This window comes from Pangasianodon hypophthalmus, chromosome 18, assembly GCF_027358585.1.
Source record: "Pangasianodon hypophthalmus isolate fPanHyp1 chromosome 18, fPanHyp1.pri, whole genome shotgun sequence".
In the NCBI taxonomy this organism is placed as follows: Eukaryota; Metazoa; Chordata; class Actinopteri; order Siluriformes; family Pangasiidae; genus Pangasianodon; species Pangasianodon hypophthalmus.
Window position 1 is genome coordinate 19117225 of NC_069727.1, and position 19832 is coordinate 19137056.

Genomic DNA, 19832 nt, shown 5'->3' on the forward strand with positions numbered 1-19832 from the left:
AAAATAAGACATGCCCGCCCAGGCCTGCCATTGATAACACATGATTGGCTGTAAGCCTCGCGCTTAAAGCGTGTGGTGGGCGTGGCTTATCAGGCGAACCCGGATGCACAGAGGAGGGTGGAGCAGTAGACATTTGGCTTGATAGTTGCATTGTAATAGTGCGTCAGTCAGGCAGAAGTGTTAATATAACGCAATATTAATATCAATATCACACATATCGACTACGAGACAAGATGCTGTCTTATGTCATTGGTGTATGTATGATCTTACTGAATGTGTGTAATGTAACGTTAGTTAGCCTGGATAGCTCGCTAGCCTTCTTTTCTCGCTAGTTAGAAAGTTTTTGTATGTGCTTCTGTATGTGCAATCTGTTTAAATTACCTTCTCACTGTTTAATTAAACAGCATAGCTAGATCGACTGTTTACTGCACAGTGTGTAGAGTTCATGTAGAAACTGAAAGCACTGAAGTTGTGGCCATGCTGATGATCTCGTTATTTGCAGCTTGGCTTTCATGTGCATGTTTCTGCAGTCAGTTATGTTAAGATTCCAGGCCTTAGTGCAGCTATTTAGTGCAGCTGTTTTGCAACAGTTTAATTTTGACCTAATGTCTGCAGCTCATTCGCGGTGGCTTTGAAAACATCATTGACCTGATCATGAGGCTTCTGGGTTTCAAGAGGAAACTTGCCATTACCCTGGAGGATCCCAATGAGAAATATCCCCTGCGCCTCATAGATAAGGAGGTGAGTGTTAAGCCCTGTGAAATGAACCCTTTAACAGTGTGGAATATCAACATGACCAACACTTCCAGCTGATACTTGCTTTATTTTTAGATTATTAGTCATGATACAAGAAAGTTTCGCTTTGCCCTGAAGTCTCCAGACCATGTGTTGGGACTTCCTGTTGGTAAGTTCAGTATATTTTTCATTAATGTAATTTGATCATACGTGCCATACAGTATACTTGCCCACTATGGTACATCAAACCCACTTCCTCTTTCTGTTTATATACGATACTGATATCAGAGCTCTGCGTGTTGGCAGACATCGACTTAGTAACCGAGATGACTCTGTAAGCTTCTGTTAATTCAGTTTAATATTATTTGTATAAGGCTTATAATAGTAGACGTCACAAAGCAGATTTACAGTATCTATTTGTATATTTAGATCCCTAGTGAGCAAGCCAGATGTGGCATTGGCAAGCAAAGATTCCATGAGACAACATGAGAGAGAAACATTGAGATGAATCAGACCCAAACGGGGACTCATCCTCTTCTGGGTGACACCGGATAGTGTGATTATAATTCATTACAGCACAGAATTATGTTTATGATTACAGCAGCAGTTGTTAGGTAGACGTTCTTAGGTAGAAGTTCTGAGATGTTCCAGCTGTTTTGGGAAATGCAATCTTCAGGTTATCCAAACTTAGGTGGTCCAACATAATGCCTTCATGGCATAAAATACATCAGTGGATCATTTGGGAGAACACACCAAACCTTATCCAATACTGCTCAACAATATATATACACCGATCAGCCATAACGTTAAAACCACCTGCCTAATATTGTGTAGTTCCTCATTGTGCCACCAAAACAGCTCTGACCCGTCAAGGCATGGACTCCACAAGACCTCTGAAGGTGTGCTGTGGTATCTGGCACCAAGATATTAGCAGCAGATCCTTTAAGTCCTGTAAGTTGTGAGGTGGGGCCTCCATGGATCAGACTTGTTTGTCCAGGTCTGACCGGTCTGCAGCTACGCAGCCCCATAAGCAGCAAGCTGCGATGCACTGTGTGTCTGACACCTTTCTATCATGGCCAGCATTAACTTTTTCAGCTGTTTGTGCTACAGTAGCTTTTCTGTGGGATTGGACCAGACGGGCTAGCCTTCACTCCACACACGCATCAGTGAGCTTTGGGAGCCCATGACCCTGTCACCGGTTCACTGGTTGTCCTTCTTTGAACCACTTTTGGTAGGTACTAACCACTGCATACCGGGAACACCCCACAAGACCTGCTGTTTTGGAGATGCTGTGATCCAGTCGTTTAGCCATCACAATTTGGCCCTTGTCAAAGTCACTCAGATCCTTACGCTTGCCCATTTTTCCTGCTTCCAACACATCAACTTCAAGAACTGATTGTTTACTTGCTGCCTAATATATCCCACCCCTTGACAGGTGTCAATGTCATTGTTATTCACTTCATCTGTCAGTGGTTTTAATGTTATGGCTGATCGGTGTATATACTGTGTGTGTGTGTGTGTGTGTGTGTATATATATAATATATATATATATATTCTACATATTCTACATATTATACATATATAATCATATATATTCATTCCTCTATGTTCCCAGGTCAACACATATACCTGTCTGCTAGAATAGATGGTAATGTGGTGGTGAGGCCCTACACTCCGGTGTCAAGTGATGACGATAAAGGTTTTGTGGACCTGGTGGTCAAGGTGTGTTTTCTTAAAATATACCTAAAATGTATGGTTTTTAGCCATTTTAGCTGGAACAAGCCCAGCTCATAGATCAGATTACTAAAGCTGGTATTAATAAAATGTATTTGAGGTTGTGGTTGGTGCAAGGATGTTATGAGGAACTTTTCAGCTCTAAAGCCTTAAGGAATGAGCACAGGGTGGATGATTTTGAGGTGATGGGGTGGGCAATAGGAAAAATAATTTATCATGGTATTGTCATAATACATGATATATGTGACAGTGTTTTATTTATTTATTTATTTGTTTGTTTAAAATCATGCCATAAAGGTTCACAGAGTATGTGGTTGATAGGCGTATATCAGGACTGGGATCTTGTGGACAACACACAAAACAAAACAAAAAAGTTGCACAAGCAGTAGATTTTTGTCCTTTAATGTGAGCATGAGCGTGTGGTCAGATATGAGGCTGAAATAAAGACTAAGTTATTGAACATGAACCTTAGTAACTGCCTTGTATAAATTAGGCTACTAGTTTATATTTGGGGAAAAGGAACCAAATAAATTTATTCAAAAATATCACAGGAAGGTACAAACTAAAATAACAACTGCAGTCCCACACACATCTCAATTAATAGCATTCTTGTGCAGCCCTCAGTTATGAATGAGTGATGAGGTGAGGAGAACTGATTAAGGAGAATTCACAAACTATGCTGACAGCACTGGCATTTCTACTTCTGGGTTTATTCCAGCATTTTTTCAGTGTTTCTGGGGACATAGTGGTAGGTTTTATATTTAAGTCACTAGAAAAAAACAAACAAAAAAAAGCAGTTCTTCACAGCAGTGCACAGTCTGGAGTAGGATTATGTGTAATACAGGATTAGACTCATTAAAGCAGGGTAGCTCATCAATAAATGGTCAATTAAATATAACAAAACTGCAATTAAACACACTTCCAGTTCAGGCCATGCCCACTTTGGGTTTAAATCAGAAAACAGATATGGATATTGGAGCACTGAACAGATAGGCAGTGGCATTGCGTTATACCCCTAATGTATAGTTCCGTTTAATGTTGTGGAATGTCTGAGAAGTGAATTAGTTCCTGTTGCATTACAGCAGCCGTTCCTTCACCAGCCTATTTGTTTCTCTCCCTTAAAGTTAAGTTTGTGTGTTGAAATCTCCAGTGTCCTGCCACAGTTTCTGTGTAGCCTTGGGGAGTGCCTGGGAGTGAGAAAACACAAACTTGGATATGTGGCTTAACCTGTTGCAAAGTAAATGAACAAGATCTACAGAAAAAAAGCATCCGTAAACATTTTTAATGAACATCTTTCGGATACAGAGATCTGTCAGAACTGTACTTATTTAAAAATAACCATGTTCTGTAACATACTACAGTGTTCTTTCGTGTGTGTTTTAGATATACTACAAAAACACTCATCCAAAGTTTCCTGAAGGTGGAAAGATGTCTCAGTACCTGGACAGTCTTCGCATTGGTGACACAATTGACTTCAGAGGGCCGAGTGGACTGCTGATTTACAAAGGCCAAGGCGAGCAGTTACTCTCTGCATTGCACAGTCTGGACATGTCTCTGAATTAGGATGATGTGTATTATGGGATTAGGGTTAGAGCATTATTAAATGGTCAATTAAATATAGTAGTACACAACATTACAGGTGTGTATCTGCCATCTTGTTAGTGTAGGAGCTGAATGAATTCTTTAATGTCTGTTTTGTTGTTGTTGTAAAATAATGATTACTGAATGATTCACACTTTAGGAGTATTTGAAATCAAACCTGAGAAGAAGTCACCCCCAGAGGTTAAGACTGCAAAACATCTGGGAATGATTGCTGGAGGAACAGGTAATCTTTGTTTTTTATTTTTCTAAATTATTTCTATTAAATCACCCCTGGGTTTGAGTAAGGCACTATATAAAACAAACTTTTTATTGTCATTATAATAGTGTATGCTGTGTAAGAAATAAAATATGACAGGAAAATACAGGAAATAAAACATGACAGGAACCACAACAACTGAGTGTTAATTCTTTTCCTGTAACAGCACACCTCTAACTGTTTTATTTCTTGTAATACCACAGCAATTTGGCAATTTCATATAATTAAAAATGGCATGTCATACATTTTATCAATTTGTAGTTACATTAAGTGCCCGTGAAACAAGTTAGTTCCTGTTACCACTTACATTATAACAGTCGCTCCCTGGTTTTGTACTCTTGTACTATTTGCACTATTGTCACTAGGTTCACTTTAAACAGAACTGTGTGCTGGTCGGCGCTGCACTGGGACTTACTGTGCTCATTGTCTGTCCCAGTAGTCACTGTACTGTCTTGTACTGTTTTGTGCTGTTTTGTGCTGTCTGCACATGTTTGCACTTGTGCACTTCGTTGTATAATTTATGTAGTCCCTTGTAGTTCTGTGTTTCTTATGTAGCACCTTGGTCCTGGAGAAACGTTGTTTTGTTTCACTATGTACTTGTATATGGCTGAAATGACAATAAACTCCACTTGACTTGACTTGACACTTGATAAGCCTAAATCTAACGTATTAGAAACGCTAACATATTGGAATGAGCACATTAATACATCGATCTGCCATAACATCAAAACCACCTGCCTAATATTAAAGGCCAAGTCAACACCTTCTTCCTTTAACTCTTTGTCATGTTCCTCAAACCATTCCTGAACAATTTTTTCAGTGAGGCATGGTGCATTATCCTGCTGAAAGATGGTCACTTCCATTAGGGAATGCTGTTGCCATGAAGGCGTGTACCTGGTCTGCAACAATGTTTAGGTAGGTGGTGCGTGTTAAAGTAACATCCACATGAAAGCCAGGACCCAAGGTTTCCCTGCAGAACATTGCCCAGAGCATCACACTGCCTCTGCCGGCTTGCCTTCTTCCCATAGTGCATCCTGGTACCATCTCTTCCCCAGGTAAGTGATGAACACGCACCCGGCTGTCCACATGATTTAAAAGTAAAAGTGATTCATCAGACCAGGCCACCTTCTTCCATTGCTCCATGGTCCAGTTCTGATGCTCACGTGCCCATTGTAGGAGCTTTCAGCAGTGGGCAGGGGTCAGCATGGGCTCTCTGACCGGTCTGCAGCTACGCAGCCCCATATGCAGCAAGCTGAGATGCACTGTGTGTTCTGACACTTTTCTACCAGAGCCAGCATTAACCTTTTCAGCAATTTGTGCTACAGTAGCTCTTCTGTGGGATCGGACCAGACGGGCCTTCACTCCACACACACATCAGTGAGCCTTGGAGCCCATGACCCAGTCGCCGGTTCACCGGTTGTCCTTCCTTGAACCACTTTTGGTAGGTACTAACCACTGCATACTGGGAACACCCCACAAGACCTGCTGTTTTGGAGATGCTCTGATCCAGTTGTCTAGCCATCGCAATTTGGCCCTTGTCAAAGTCCCTCAGATCCTTACGCTTGCCCAATTTTCCTGCTTCCAAAGCATCCACAACTTCGAGAACTGACAGTTCACTAGCTGCTTAATTACAACGTGATGATCAGTGTTTCACTTCAACTCTCAGTTTCTCAGATTCACCTCTCACCTCTCACCTCTCAACTCCTCCATCTGCCACTGGATTCTGGACTTCCTGACTGGATGCCCCCAGGTGGTCAGGATGGGAAACCACACATCCTCCATGCTCACCCTCAGCACTGGAGCCCCTCAGGGCTGCGTTCTTAGCCCCCTGCTGTACTCCTGCTACACCAGTGACTGCACGGCCACACACAGCTCCAACAAGCTGGTGAGGTTCGACACTGACACAGTGGTGGTAGGCTTCATCACCAACAACGACGAGAAGGCCTTCTTAGAGATAGTGAATATCCTCTCCACATGGTGTAAAAATAACAATCTTTCCCTGAATGTCACCAAGACTAAGGAGATGATTACTGAATACGGGAAGAAGCAGGTGAGGAACTACAGCCCCCCTGTTGATCAACGGGGCCACATTCAAGAGGGTGAGCAGCTATAAATACCTTGGGGTCCATCTCACAGAAGACCTCTCATGGACAACACACACAAATAGCTTGGTGACAAGGGCACACCAGCGTCTCTACTATCTGTGATACCTGGCCAGGTGCAAGGTCTCTCACAGGGTGCTGAAGGCTTTCTACACTGGGGCTATGGAGAGTCTTCTCACCGAGAGCATCACCACCTGGTTTGGAGGCACCGCAGCCAAGGACCAAAAGGCGCTGTCCATCAGGGAAGCGCTACCGGATCCTGAGGACCAGCACAGAGAGACTCAGGAGGAATTTCTTCCCTCAGGCAATCTGGCTACTGAATGACGACACTTGAGAAGTCTGCATATTTCTACCTCACACACAGACACACATACACAAACAGTTTGCACTATGGAAAAACAATTTTTTGCACACTCCATAAAAACTCTATACACTCTACAACTCTGTATATTTGCTTTTTTTTCCTTTTTTTTTTTTTTTTAAGTCTATACCGAAACAGCTGCATTATGAGGAAATAATTGTTTCCTCATAGTGCAAATGCACATATACAGCTCTGTATATTTGTTTTTTTTAAAACATATTCTATATATGTATATTCATATTCTACATTACATTCCTCTAAAGATTGCTAAACCTTCTTTATCATATAGTCTGCTAGATTTTATTATATTCTGTTTTTATTATATTCTGTTTTTATAATGTATGTGTATATCACGTTATACATGCTCCCTTTAGGTAACATAATCCGTAAACATAATATTAGCTTCCATTGTTATGCTGATGACACACAGTTATACGTCTCAGCTAGGCCAGATGAGAATAGCCAGTTAAAGAAAGTTGAGGCATGTGCGATAGACATAAGAGACTGGATGCTAAGCAACTTTCTCCTGCTAAACCCAGAAAAAACAGAGGTTCTGGTACTGGGACCACAAGCCGCTAGAAGTAAGTTTAGAGATCACACTGTTACTTTAGATGGTCTCTCTGTTTCAAGTAGTCTAACAGTAAAAGATCTCGGTGTGATTATAGACTCTAATCTCTCATTTGAGGCGCATGTAGATAATGTAAGCAGGTTAGCATTTTTCCACCTCAGAAATATTGCTAAGATTAGAAATATACTTTCGCTAAGTGATGCTGAAACACTAGTCCATGCATTTATCACGTCCAGATTAGATTACTGTAATGCTTTACTATCTGGATGCTCATCTAGATGCATAAATAAGCTTCAGATAGTTCAGAACGCAGCAGCGAGGGTCCTGACTAGGACTAGGAAGTATGAGCATATCACGCCAGTCTTATCTACATTACACTGGCTCCCAGTAAGATTCCGCATCGATTTTAAAATATTACTCCTAACCTATAAAGCATTAAACGGTCTCGCTCCGCAGTATTTAAGCGATATGTTAGTACCTTACGTTCCGCCGCGCCTACTTCGCTCTAAGGATGCAGGCTGTCTATCAGTACCACGCGTTGCCAAAACCACGGCAGGGGGCAGAGCTTTCTCTTACCAAGCCCCAAAATTATGGAATAGTCTCCCAGTTAATGTACGTGAAGCAGACACGGTCTCAGTGTTTAAGTCGAGGTTGAAGACTTATTTATTTAACCTAGCATTTAGCGACTAGTGTTTTTATCGAAGGAGTAGATCTGGGGGACTCGTGGATGTTGAGTTTTATCTCCACACGGTGACTGTGAGTGTACCTAACCACTTTCCTTCTCCTTCTGCCGAGCTACACTCCTGAGCTGCCGGTGATCCAGACCTCCCCCCCTTCACTCTGGACCTGTCCACTGGCAATGCTTCATACTGCCACGAAAACGCTTCAGCTGTTTTCCATGGACTACACCAACACACATTGTGCTCACACACACGCACACTACAGTGTAAACCCATATGAGGATGGGTTCTCTGTTGAGCCTGGTTCCTCTCAAGGTTTCTTCCTATCACCATCTCAGGGAGTTTTTCCTTGCCACCGTCGCCCTGCTTGCTCATCAGAGACGGCACACACACACACTTCACTTTACTTTTGTTTGTGTAAAGCTGCTTTGAGACAATGACCTTTGTAAAAAGCGCTATACAAATAAAAATGAATTGAATTGAATTGAAGTGTATATCTAGTTCATTGTTGTTCACTGTGGGACGAGGCACTAAGGAAAAACATTTCACATTACATCACATGTATGTAATATGTATGTGACAAATAAAGAGCCTTGAACCTTGGTTTTAATGTTATGGCCGATCGATGTATAAACCTATACACAAAACAATATGCATGCATTTCCTTATGCAAACACATTTCGTATTTGGTTTTCTAAGCTTGTGCTTGTATCTCTACAGGTATCACTCCCATGCTGCAGATCATTCGGGCAATAATAAAGGATCCAAAAGACAAGACCATTTGTTACTTGCTCTTTGCTAACCAGGTAAGTCACTGCCTGTTTTTGACAGAATTACAATTTCCTATTAATAAATAGACTGCAAGTAATAGAATGCCTAAAACAGTAGAAAAACACTTTTGTTTCTCGCTCAAACAGTCAGAAAAAGACATCCTACTGCGTACAGAGCTGGAGGAAATAAAGGCCAATTACTCAGACCGATTCAAGCTGTGGTACACCCTTGACAAGGTTCCTGAAGGTAAGTAGAGCCTAGTTTGTCTTCCATATGTGGTACTTGACACTGTGTTAAAATGAGATAATGTTGCTAGAGTGTCTTGTGATAAGTTTTAGTTGTAACCCATCGGTTTAGACATATGTTAAAAAAAAAAAAAAAAGTGTGCTTTAGTTAATAGGACAAAAAAATTTAGCTTATGTTACCAAGAAACCAGAAAGCAAAATGTCATTTGTCCTGAAGATCCCATGGAGGAGAACTTACTGATTGTTACAAAGCACTGACACTAGAAACTCCTTCCCTAAATGTTAAATCAATGTCTTACAGAAAACACCATTTCAATGTGTATATGTTTTTCCTTGTTAAATAGCTGTTTATTATTAGATGTAGATTACGTGGCACATCTGTGATGTAAGTCCCTGAGAATGATCTGTTACTATAGAAATGATAACATTATTGCAAAGAGCACATTAATATAAAACATTTTATATAATGCATTTAAATTGCAGCTGGGATTACTGCCAGAGCTGCTGTTATACAATTGAATCAATACTTTCTAACCAATCAGAATCAAGAATATAACAGCACTGTGGTATAAACAGGGATAATTTGACTGGATGAATCAGCAACCACTGTTCTTGTCATTCATGTGACAGGCTGGGAGTACAGCCAGGGGTTCATCAATGAGCAGATGGTGCGGAACCACCTTCCTCCCCCTGCTGAAGACACGCTTATCCTCATGTGTGGTCCTCCACCCATGATCCAGTTTGCCTGCAACCCCAACCTGGACAAAGTGGGTCATTCCCCCAGCAGGCGCTTTGTCTTCTAGGAAAAAAAATGCGCAAAACCACACTAATCCTGACACCTAGTCAAGCGGCTCCGGTGCTGAAAAAGCCTCGCCAGCAAAGCTTTCACCATCAGCATAGTGTCTCCAAGTACACGTGTGTTTCGATATGCAACTATTAGCCCTTGCAATTGTTTGCATTTTGGTATTTGCACTTAAGTAGACTTTAAGTCTGTATGTGTTGTTTTGTCACGTTTAATTCTTGAGTATAGGATTAATGTAGAAAAAAAACTGCAACCAGAACATTGATGAATTATTTTACTTATTCTGGCACATACTTTGTGATATTTGTTAAATATGCCAAAAATTGAAATGCATAATTTTGAAGAGTAAGATTTTTTTCTTTAAGTTTTCTGAATTTGTCATTTAATGTGTGGGTTTTTAAAAAAATCTTTTTTTTTTTTTTTTTTTTTTTTAAGTGCCTTAATACCAAGCACCTTACTGTAGAACACAGTACAGTACATTGGATTTAATGTGTTCAAAGTGACATTGAAAATAAAGATCACTTTAAAATAATTATTAAAATATTAAAATTGTACAAGTGGCATGGAATGTCCTAGCAAAAGTTATCAGTTATTGCTAGCTTTAATCAGTTCAATATAGTAGCTTGTTTTCAATTAAAAGCTGTATCTTTGTATCATTTAAACTGCTAAACTGCAGCAATTGGAGATCTACGCAGTAATCCAGCAAAAATTTTAAAGACGTCACCTGCTATAACGAAGCTTGCGTTCTATATAGCGTCATATTGTACTGCCTTGAGTTTGACCAATAAAGGATTGCATCTATTAATGAGAAGATTTTCCTTCTTCAGTCTTTCAGGGTCTGTTTGAGAGTTATTAGAATTAGAGAGCAACAAAGAAACTTAATTTACACCAACAAAACATTGTGTATTAGGTTCACAGATGTTCCTTCATTATGGCAAATGATAAAAATGGTCAGATTTTGTATGGAAAAATAGTAAAAAGTTTGCATTCCCCATTCTGAACACTTCTCTCGATATTTATTTTTATTTCTAGCTTCTAGATAGTAAGAAGCTGATGATATAAAGACACTTAATTTACTGGTCAATTGAAGGGGTTTAAGCTCAAGTTGACAGCTTCAATCTACTTAGTAAAACTTCATAGCAATACAAAATGTTAATCTACATTTTGACACAATGTCGCTTTTTTGGGAATAAAACGAAATAAAGTTTTAATGGCACTAATAAATAAACATGAGGATGAATACACTCATTGGCTACTTTATTAGTCGTCTGGTCTGTTTCCAAGGAGTGAAACTTGTAGTCTTCCGTTGTTGTAACCCATCCACCTCAAGGTTCAGAGATGCTTTTCTGCTCATCACGGTTGTAAAGAGTGGTTATTTGAGTTACCATAGATTTCATGTCAGCTTTGAACAGTCTGGCCGCTCTCATCAACAAGCCGTTTTCACCCACAGAACTGCCACTTACTGGATGTTTTTTTTTCTGTGTAAATTCTAGAGACTGTTATGTGTAAAATCCCAGGCGATCAACAGTTTCTGAAATACTCAAACCAGCCTGTCTAATACCAACAACCATGCCACAGTCAAAATCACTGAGAGCACATTTTCCCAATTCTGATGTTTGTGGTGAGCATTAAATTACAAAGTGTTCCTAATAAAGCAGTGAGTGAACATAAATAAAAATTTGAATAGTTGGAATTTTAAAACTACTGTGATCAGATGGTGGTATGTGAATTTAAGAGATCCCTGACTACAGAAACTTTGCCAACTTCTGATTTAGTGAAAAAAAAAAAAAGGCACAAACTTGACATTTGACACTGATATTATAGCAGTCGTTCTTAAACTGGGCCGCATAAACATCTCAAGTTGTGTCTCTTAGTAATTTTTAATTTTGGCAATTTATTAAATTTGCTTCAGACAAATCTAAGTGTTTAAAATAGTTGCTGTATTTAAACATTATAAAAACAAAATATGTACCAACCAATTACAATTCATAGTCATCTTTAACTGCACCCCTAACTGGACTAAGCTGATCTGTTGAATTATGGAATATGCTATTAATATAATATGAATTATTACATCACAATAAATATAAAAAACTGTTGGATTTTAAAACTGTAAAAAAAATAAAATAAAAAATTCTCACAACTGGAGTAGCTGTTATGAATTTTGTATGGGTCTAAAAAACAATACATAAGTACTGCATGTAACAGATGAAGATTCACAGAATTTTATTGACTTCAATTCATAAAACCGCACACAACACATGGACATTTTTGGTTAAGGAATAAATATCCAGTGATGTGCAGACTAAATGCTTCAAATAAGAATATTATTACTCAATACTCCCAATGTACCTGCCAGGCAGTAAGTGTCTAAATTCAGTACAGAGTGACACATGCAAATATATGCAGGAATCTATGTATACATCAAAACTGATTATAAGAATAAGGATGTAATCTAACTAAAACAAGATCCAAAATATTTTTGGTCACCATCTGCAGACTTTGGTATGCTTTTTCATGAACACAAACACATCATGCTGTAGACAGTAAAAAGAAGAATAAATAACACATTCCACTGTTGCTGATTGCTTTTGATTGTCAGACAGGAAAGTAATACCATCGTAGGCCTACGGAGCTGGAAATGTGTAAATGATCTTCACAGGTGGTGCTATGTGGAGCTGTTTGTGATAAAAATCACAGTAAAGGAACACGTTTGGTTCTCCAGGATCTGCTAACACAGGCTTATGCTCATGTGCTGGAGTCAGTGTATGTGGCATCAGGAGAGTGAGATGGTATCTCCCTGAAGAGCTCGTCCTCTTTCAGCATGCTCTACATAACAAAAAAAAAATCCAATCCAAAGGAAACTTATTAGAAACACAAATTCCTGAAATGTGGTTTAAAAAGTCTGACACACAGTGAAGTGCAAAAGTTTGCATCCCTTATGTTTTTGAATGGGGAAAAAAATGCAAACATGTCTAATTTACAGTTTATCTACAGATAACAGAATTCCACAAAGTTAAAAATGAAATGTGTGCGTTTGTGTGTGTGTCCTGCAAGACAAAAACGTGAAACCAAATCAACAGAGAAATAGTTTTAAAAAGAAAGATCCTCCATGTGTAAAGCAGACGCTTAGAAAAAACTGCTCAGAGGAAATGAAAGAGGAGGGAGACAGTTAATAGAAGCAAAAAAAAAATGTATTAATGTCTTCTTAACATACACAATTTAACCAATTTTTTTTACTTGTGATACTGAACCTGCAAATCACACTACTTGAATTGTCTCATGAAATTCTTTGTCATTCATTTTGTCCTAAGGGTATACAAACTTTTGCACTCAACTGCACTAGTCATTCACACTAATGTCAGCTGTCTATCCTGTTAATGAGCGTCTGAACTGAAAATCTTACAGTGAGGTTGCTGATCCCCTCTGAAAACACTCCTATTTGTTTCACTGTGCCTTCCGAGTCCTCCATCTACCAGCACAGAGACATTTTAAAAAGGTACACATAAGCATAACCATCAAACTAGACAACATTTAAATATAACTATAAGGCCATCAGGTACACTGTAATAACAGTTTTAAGTGAGAAGGTGCAGCACCTGCTCAAGCTGGTCCAGGTTGTCCTCACTGATGCGTTGCTCCCTGTGGAAGCTGCTGTTCTGTGGTATCTGCACTTCCAGTGGGCACAGAAGTTCTTCACTCTCCTCCTGTCGCTTCCGCCTCAGCGTTCCGAAACCTCCGAAGGAAAGGCGTCTCGGCTGGACAGGACAGACAAAAGATTACTTCAGGCCCACTTATACTTCCATTGCCGGACGGGTTGGTAGAGATGTATGAAGGTTTTTTAAATGATAATGCTCATTTAAGTTTACATTGCAGTAGGAGACAAGTTGGAGAAGAGCCATTTTTTTCTTTGCCCAATTTAATGCTTAAAGGAATAGTTTGGCCAAATATGGAGACATCATTAAACAGCAACAATTGGCACTGAGCATTAGTAATATATGCGTGTTGAATGAAATATAGAGGGGAAAAAAATGCAGGGAAGACTATTCCTAAAAACTAAAATCCACTGGTATCAATTCGTTTGTAATAAACAATATGAATATATGAATATATTTGTAATATATATTTATAATAAACAATATGAATCACTTTAATAAAAATAGTCTTTTAATAACTGAGGAAACAAAGAGTTATTGGTATCCATAAACAAACAGTTCAGGCAATTGCGAATATTTGATATTTAAATATAATGAAGCTGCTTTTTCTACCTTCACTTTCGCTGTGGCGGTGAGCAGCGTGTAGTCAGGGTGCTCCAGACACTCCTGCTGGAGTCTCTCTGCTTCTGCACCAATCAGGAGGTAAAAGTGCGTGGCCAGGTGACGTCTCAGGAGCGTCTTATTAGGCGGGATGTTCAGGAGGAGGGCCATTGTCTCAACGTTGAACCGAGGCTCCAGAACCTGAAGCAACGAAACACAGACATGAAGCTGGAGCTATGCAAATTTCACTTATGACACTCATTTTGGCTCTATCCTCTTCTCTCCATACCATCAGTCCTCCGTGCACTCCGCTTCCTCTGAGGTTGGGTGCATACTCTGCCAGGTCTACCGAGCGCAGCCACTCCATCACTCTGTGATTGGTCCACTGGCACACCTCTGCTGGCGTGATGTTGTTCTAAGCACAGAACTTTAGAATTAAAAACACATACTGGCATACATTGCTACATAAACAGTGCTGTGTATGTGGAGTAGAACCTCATCAGATGGTCTGCGTCTGAGGCAGTTGGGCTCGTAGTTGTTGATGCGCAGCACCTGGATGGCCCTCTTGATACTGAGATGGTGAAGCACACTGCCCACCTTCAGACCCAGCAAATCGTCCTATCACAAAATTTTATCACAGTGTAAATAAAAAAGTTTACTATTTACAAGGAAGAGGGACCAACATTAAAGCATACATTATAGAGTCAAAGCCAAGTGTTAATTATCAAGAGACTGAAACATTTGACATTGTGTGTTAAGATCATGTGTGTACTATTTAAATGAAATATAGGACATGCAAATTTCCTGACAACTAAAACTGTTTTTCATAAAATGTATCACCTGAGTAAAATAGTCTTTTAATAACCGGGAAAAATAAAAGAGTTATTGGTAGAGACCACTGTCTGGTGTCACTGTAACTGGTCTCGTGTTGCACAGTATCAGATTACAATACAAATATTGCTGCAAGCAGCAGTTATTGGGGTTAAAGCACTTTAGGGCCTTTAAGGACATGCGTAAAAAGATATTACTTAATATTGTGCAAGCCTATAAGCACCTAAATCAGAGAAAAAGCAAGATAATTTTTAGAAATATATGGTAATTTACCACAAAGAAATAGTATTTTTAAACATTTAAACTGCTGTGGTACCATCTATTGTCTGATCTCCATTAAACTTTGCAGGCTTCTTAAGAATAATACATGTTGCAGGGGCTTACTTAAATTCATGCAGTGTTGTTTTCCTTTAGGAGTTATTGACTTTTGGGTACACTAAACCACACTTTTTTTTGTAAATAACCCTGTTATGACTATCTAAATAAAAAAAAGTTAATTATTAATTACTGACCTAGAGAGTCCAGAGAATTGTACTACACTGGTTTTGTTGTGATCTGTGAACTAGGACTAGTTCACAAAAGGGGCTTTTTAAAATAATCTCAAATATTTAATGAACAATTTGATTGACACCAGTGGTTCATGAGGAAAAGTTGTTCAGAATGAGATCTAACATATGACATAAATACCGTGTGTGCATAATATATAAAAATTTACACACGTACAACATGACAGCATCTCCCTCTGGGGCAGGGAGCCAAACAGACCCACCAAGTTTTGTTCTGATTGGCCTTCGTTAACCTTGTCTAATAGCTTTGGCCGATGACAGATGTGTTTTTCAGTATTCACAACTGTCCTCATAGACACTGATGGGACCGTGGACAAAGACACCTGATGTAAGATTTAAAGTTGATTGGACCAATGCTTCCATATTTAGTGCCAATTTCATGGTTTTGTCCTGTTAATACCACCACGTGGCCAAGCTCTGCCATTTTGTGCTTGTGATCTCAGACTGAGCCCATACACAAGTGTTTCAAGTTTGGTGAAAATATCTCATTCCGTTCAAGAGTTATAGCCATTTCAGGAAAAGTAGCCTTCAAAAGTTTTTGCCTTCCGTCACGGCGATGAAACTTTTTTTTTTTATAATTATTGATCTAAGGAGTCCAAACACAGGTTTTATTTTGGTTGAGCAAAAAACCTAGGACTAGTTTGCAAAAGTATGTTTTTTAAGTAATCGAGGATATTTAACAAACAATTTGACTGACAATCTGACAAAGAGACAAAGTTGTTCAGAGTGAGGAGCTCCACCGAACTGTATGAATTACTTGTGTTTGTGTGAAACGCTGCAGTATATAAAACCATTTATATACATGAAGAAGTTGATAGCAAAATATTCAGTGTTTGACTTGGACAGGGAGAACAAAGCAAGGAATTTAAATTTGAGTTTATTTATTAGCTATTTATACTTATATTGATTTGACTTTACTGAGAATTGAAAAGTTATGGCTCAACGTCTTATCATAGACATCCAATTTGGTTTTTTTTGCAATAGAATTATTTCATTGTTTACTTGCTTTTGGTATCCAAGTCAAAATTCATGAAGCAACCCTACATGTGACATACCACAGTCATGTAGTGAAGCATGCGCGCGTCCACCCGGCCCTCGTCGAACTGAGCTTTGTACTGAGGCAGGCCGATATCATCCAGCCACCCTTAACCAGAGAGAAACAGTCAGCTCTCAGTGATGAGCACTAATAAAACTTTATGCTCTTTTAGCCTTGCACCATGTTGCACTGGTCCTCCCATTAGTAGCTATTACTGACTCATACTGATCATGATATTGACCATTGCTTTATGTGGCAGTGACTCACGAGTAACCCAGTTGAAGTCCAGTTTGCTTTTAGCGTCGTTCTCCTCTGCACCCAGAGCCTGAAGTGCCAGCTGGAGTTTCTTTCTGTGGAGAGGATGTCTGATGGCCAGCTCCTACAACACACACACCCCATGTACATTACACAATAATTAATTACAGTATCAGCACCATTGTTTTTTGTTTTTTTTTTAAAGGAAGCTCTTCATTGCTCTGACCTTTTCGAGGTCATTCTGTGAGGCATTTAGTAGCGTTTGTCCAGAGCGGATCCACTGCTGAGCCTGATTCACGTACAGGCCTAAGCCCTGCTCCTGCAGCCACTCACACACCTGCTCTGTACTCCAGCATGGAAACGGGGTGTCTAGCTCACTTCAGAGAATGCCAAGATGGAGAAAAGAGAAAATATTTATTCAACTCCAAAATTATTGGCACCATCCAAAACGATTTAAATTTTCCATTCTGGCAAATAAACAATCTACATACCTTTCCCCTAGCCAAATATTTCTCCTAATAAAATAATGACTTTGAGAAAAGTATGCAGTCAAATTGACAGCCCAAAACACTAGTTACAATAAATGCAATATTTAAAAAAAAAAGGTTAAAAATGGTTAGTTTCAGTTCAATAATCTGATGACTGAGGCCCATTTGAAGACACTGTAAAATCCTTTATATATGCACACCTGTGATCATGTCGAAATAATGGAAACCAGGTTTTATACCAATAAAAAGTTTAGCTCTGTCTGGAGAACTAGATCTTTGCCCATTATGCTGCTTAGCAACCATAACCTACTGTTAACACTGCATGGTGGAAAAATTGTTTATTGTAAATATTATTAATAATAAGTGAAATAATTTATTGAACACTGGATTTTTATCATACAGTTTTTGCTGCCAACACTTCATATCTTGCCTAATGTCTTCTACTGCAGCGTGTGTTCAGACCACACGCCGATGGATTTGATCTAAAATGGATCATAAGGTTTTGCACAAATTTGTGGAGTCCATGCCAGCTCGAGTGCACGCTGTCATTAAAGCAAAAATGGGACGAACTGAATACTAAGAAATTTTCAAATTCATGTAAATATTCTATAAAGTTGTACTCGAGTTATTGCATATCATTTATAATGAAACATTTTGAATTAAATTTGTAAAGCTTAAATAAAATAGAAGCATTTTCTTTGGTGGTCTGAGAGAACATGACATTGCGTGTTGTGGTCAGATGAGACTAAAAGCCATTTTTCTGGGTGATGGGGTGAATACAAGGAAAAGCACCTGATACCCACTGTAAATGATGTTTAATGGATCACTGATGCTTTGGGGCTGTTTTGTAGCTGGTGTTCAGGAGTGCTTGTGAAGTTTTTTGATGGCATCATGTATTCTGATGACCTCAAACATTTCAATCAACACAGAATTGTTTGCAAGAACAGGGAATTAATTATTTACAATGACTGTCTATGTCTCTAAATTTGAACCCTACTGAAAAGCTGTGGTCTGAACTGAAAAAGGAAGTTCACACTCCTCTTTGAAGAATTTTTTTTAAAAACAATATCTTAAAATATTCTGCTTAGTAGAAAGTTCAAGATCCTCCACAAGTGTCTCCAACCTTGTCAGACATTACAGGAGGAAGTTTTTATTCTGCCTGAGGAGGCTTCACCACATATTAATGTGTGTTTGGGAAACTAATGTTTGGGAGAAAAATCTCATTAATTGGAAAAAACGTATATTTGTAGAAACTATTATAATGAAATTGCACATCATTCCCATAAAAATAATTTAAAAAATCAGTAATTCAATTTATTAATATTCCCCCTTGACCTTCATGAGGGGCCTAATGATTCTGGAGTTCAATGTAATCATGACATACAAAGTTAAACATGTGCTTTAGAAATGACAACTTACTTGTTATTGCTCCGTTGTGAGTCAGGTGACCAACCAAGTCTTGGCCCAGCAGTAGCTCTAAGGCCGCCTCTCCTGAACTCAGACTCGGGAGCATCGTCCAGGTTAAACGAAGTGGACTGGCTCCTCCTCATCCTAGGGAAAAGAATGAAAAATCTATATTGATGTATTTAAGTGATTTTGCGGGAATTAATTAGCTTTTAAGCTGTAAATGCTACTTTTGTCAAAATTCTAAAATGTAAAATGTACTTTGGCTACAAATAATATATAATAAGCATAAGCTTATATAATAAGCATTTATATAAGATATAACACTGTATAAAGCTTCTGACCACAAATAAGCTGAGAAAATTAAAAAGACTCACATTCCCAAGAACTTTCGGATCCCCTTAGCTTTCTTCTTGCCCTCGGGTGAGATTGCATGCTCTTTTGACTTGGGAGATGGAGCTCCTGCCAAATCCAAATGCTCAGTCCTCTTCCTCTCCACCTCAGCTGCTAAATAATATCCCAATAAGCCACATGGGATTAGAAGATCTTTTCACTGGGCCAAAACCACCCACAGAACCACTGTTTCTGTAACTGCTCATGCAAAGCAGATGGGACCCAAACACAGTTTCTTGTATGGAATGGGTGAAGAAAGGAATAAAACACAACAGGGTGTGCTACTGCAGGAAAATAATCAATGACAGGGTGGTATGAGGTATACCAGTCACTGTTATCCCCTACAACAGCATGCGGCATAGGAAATGTTTAATTCTGTAATTAATCCTAAAGTAATTCCTTCCAAATTGCCAACAATTTCACTTTTTTCTTTCTTAAAGAAAAACATGGCATATTTTGGTCCATTTATAGTTACAAAGGACCATGAAACAAGTTCCTGTAATTGCTTCTGTTGTAGCAGTTATAAATAGTCATTCCTTCACCTGCTTTTCTTTTTTCTCTCACCTACAACAAAACACAGCTTGTCATGTTGGCAGGAAACTGCAAAGAGCAATTTCCCATGAAAACTTAATGTTACAGCTTTACTATTCCTGGAGACTCCTTCCAAAAAATGTTAAACAAATCCTGACAGAAAATTTTACACATTTTAAAAAACTTGTTTGTCAAGAGTCTGCTATACAAGTTCAT

At 38.9% G+C, this 19832-nt stretch overlaps 2 protein-coding genes across 6 annotated transcripts in view; one reads left to right on the plus strand and one right to left on the minus strand.

The window, feature by feature from the left end:
• The first annotated feature begins 82 nt into the window (after positions 1-82).
• Positions 83-10667, plus strand: LOC113531873 (NADH-cytochrome b5 reductase 3). The gene is made up of 9 exons (XM_026922825.3): positions 83-254; positions 616-741; positions 832-904; positions 2351-2457; positions 3853-3982; positions 4211-4294; positions 8759-8844; positions 8956-9055; positions 9685-10667. Exons 1-9 carry the CDS (start codon positions 234-236, stop codon positions 9855-9857), a joined length of 900 nt encoding a protein of 299 aa, XP_026778626.1. The 5' UTR covers positions 83-233; the 3' UTR covers positions 9858-10667.
• A 1050-nt stretch (positions 10668-11717) lies between these two features.
• The window catches only part of ppfibp1a (PPFIA binding protein 1a), a 36290-nt gene continuing 28175 nt past the window's right edge, over positions 11718-19832 (minus strand). For 4 of the 5 annotated variants that reach the window (XM_026922869.3, XM_053241810.1, XM_053241809.1 and 1 more), the window contains exons 15-25: positions 19070-19199; positions 18708-18839; positions 17027-17177; positions 16813-16924; positions 16565-16653; positions 14608-14730; positions 14402-14527; positions 14125-14313; positions 13456-13614; positions 13263-13328; positions 11718-12685 (exon numbers count right to left, since the gene is read on the minus strand). In XM_026922869.3, the coding sequence (XP_026778670.1) occupies positions 12605-12685; positions 13263-13328; positions 13456-13614; positions 14125-14313; positions 14402-14527; positions 14608-14730; positions 16565-16653; positions 16813-16924; positions 17027-17177; positions 18708-18839; positions 19070-19199 (1358 nt within the window). In that variant the 3' untranslated portion in view covers positions 11718-12604. The remainder of the gene's footprint in view (positions 12686-13262; positions 13329-13455; positions 13615-14124; positions 14314-14401; positions 14528-14607; positions 14731-16564; positions 16654-16812; positions 16925-17026; positions 17178-18707; positions 18840-19069; positions 19200-19832) is intronic. The other variant, XM_053241808.1, reaches the window with a different exon arrangement.

Bases quoted from the DNA above. Each gene is read 5' to 3' on its own strand.
- LOC113531873 (XM_026922825.3), top strand. From the start codon at position 234: ATGCTGTCTTATGTCATTGGT. The intron at 255-615 runs GTATGTATGATC...TAATGTCTGCAG, and splicing joins TGCTGTCTTATGTCATTGGT to CTCATTCGCGGTGGCTTTGA. The intron at 4,295-8,758 runs GTAATCTTTGTT...GTATCTCTACAG, and splicing joins AATGATTGCTGGAGGAACAG to GTATCACTCCCATGCTGCAG.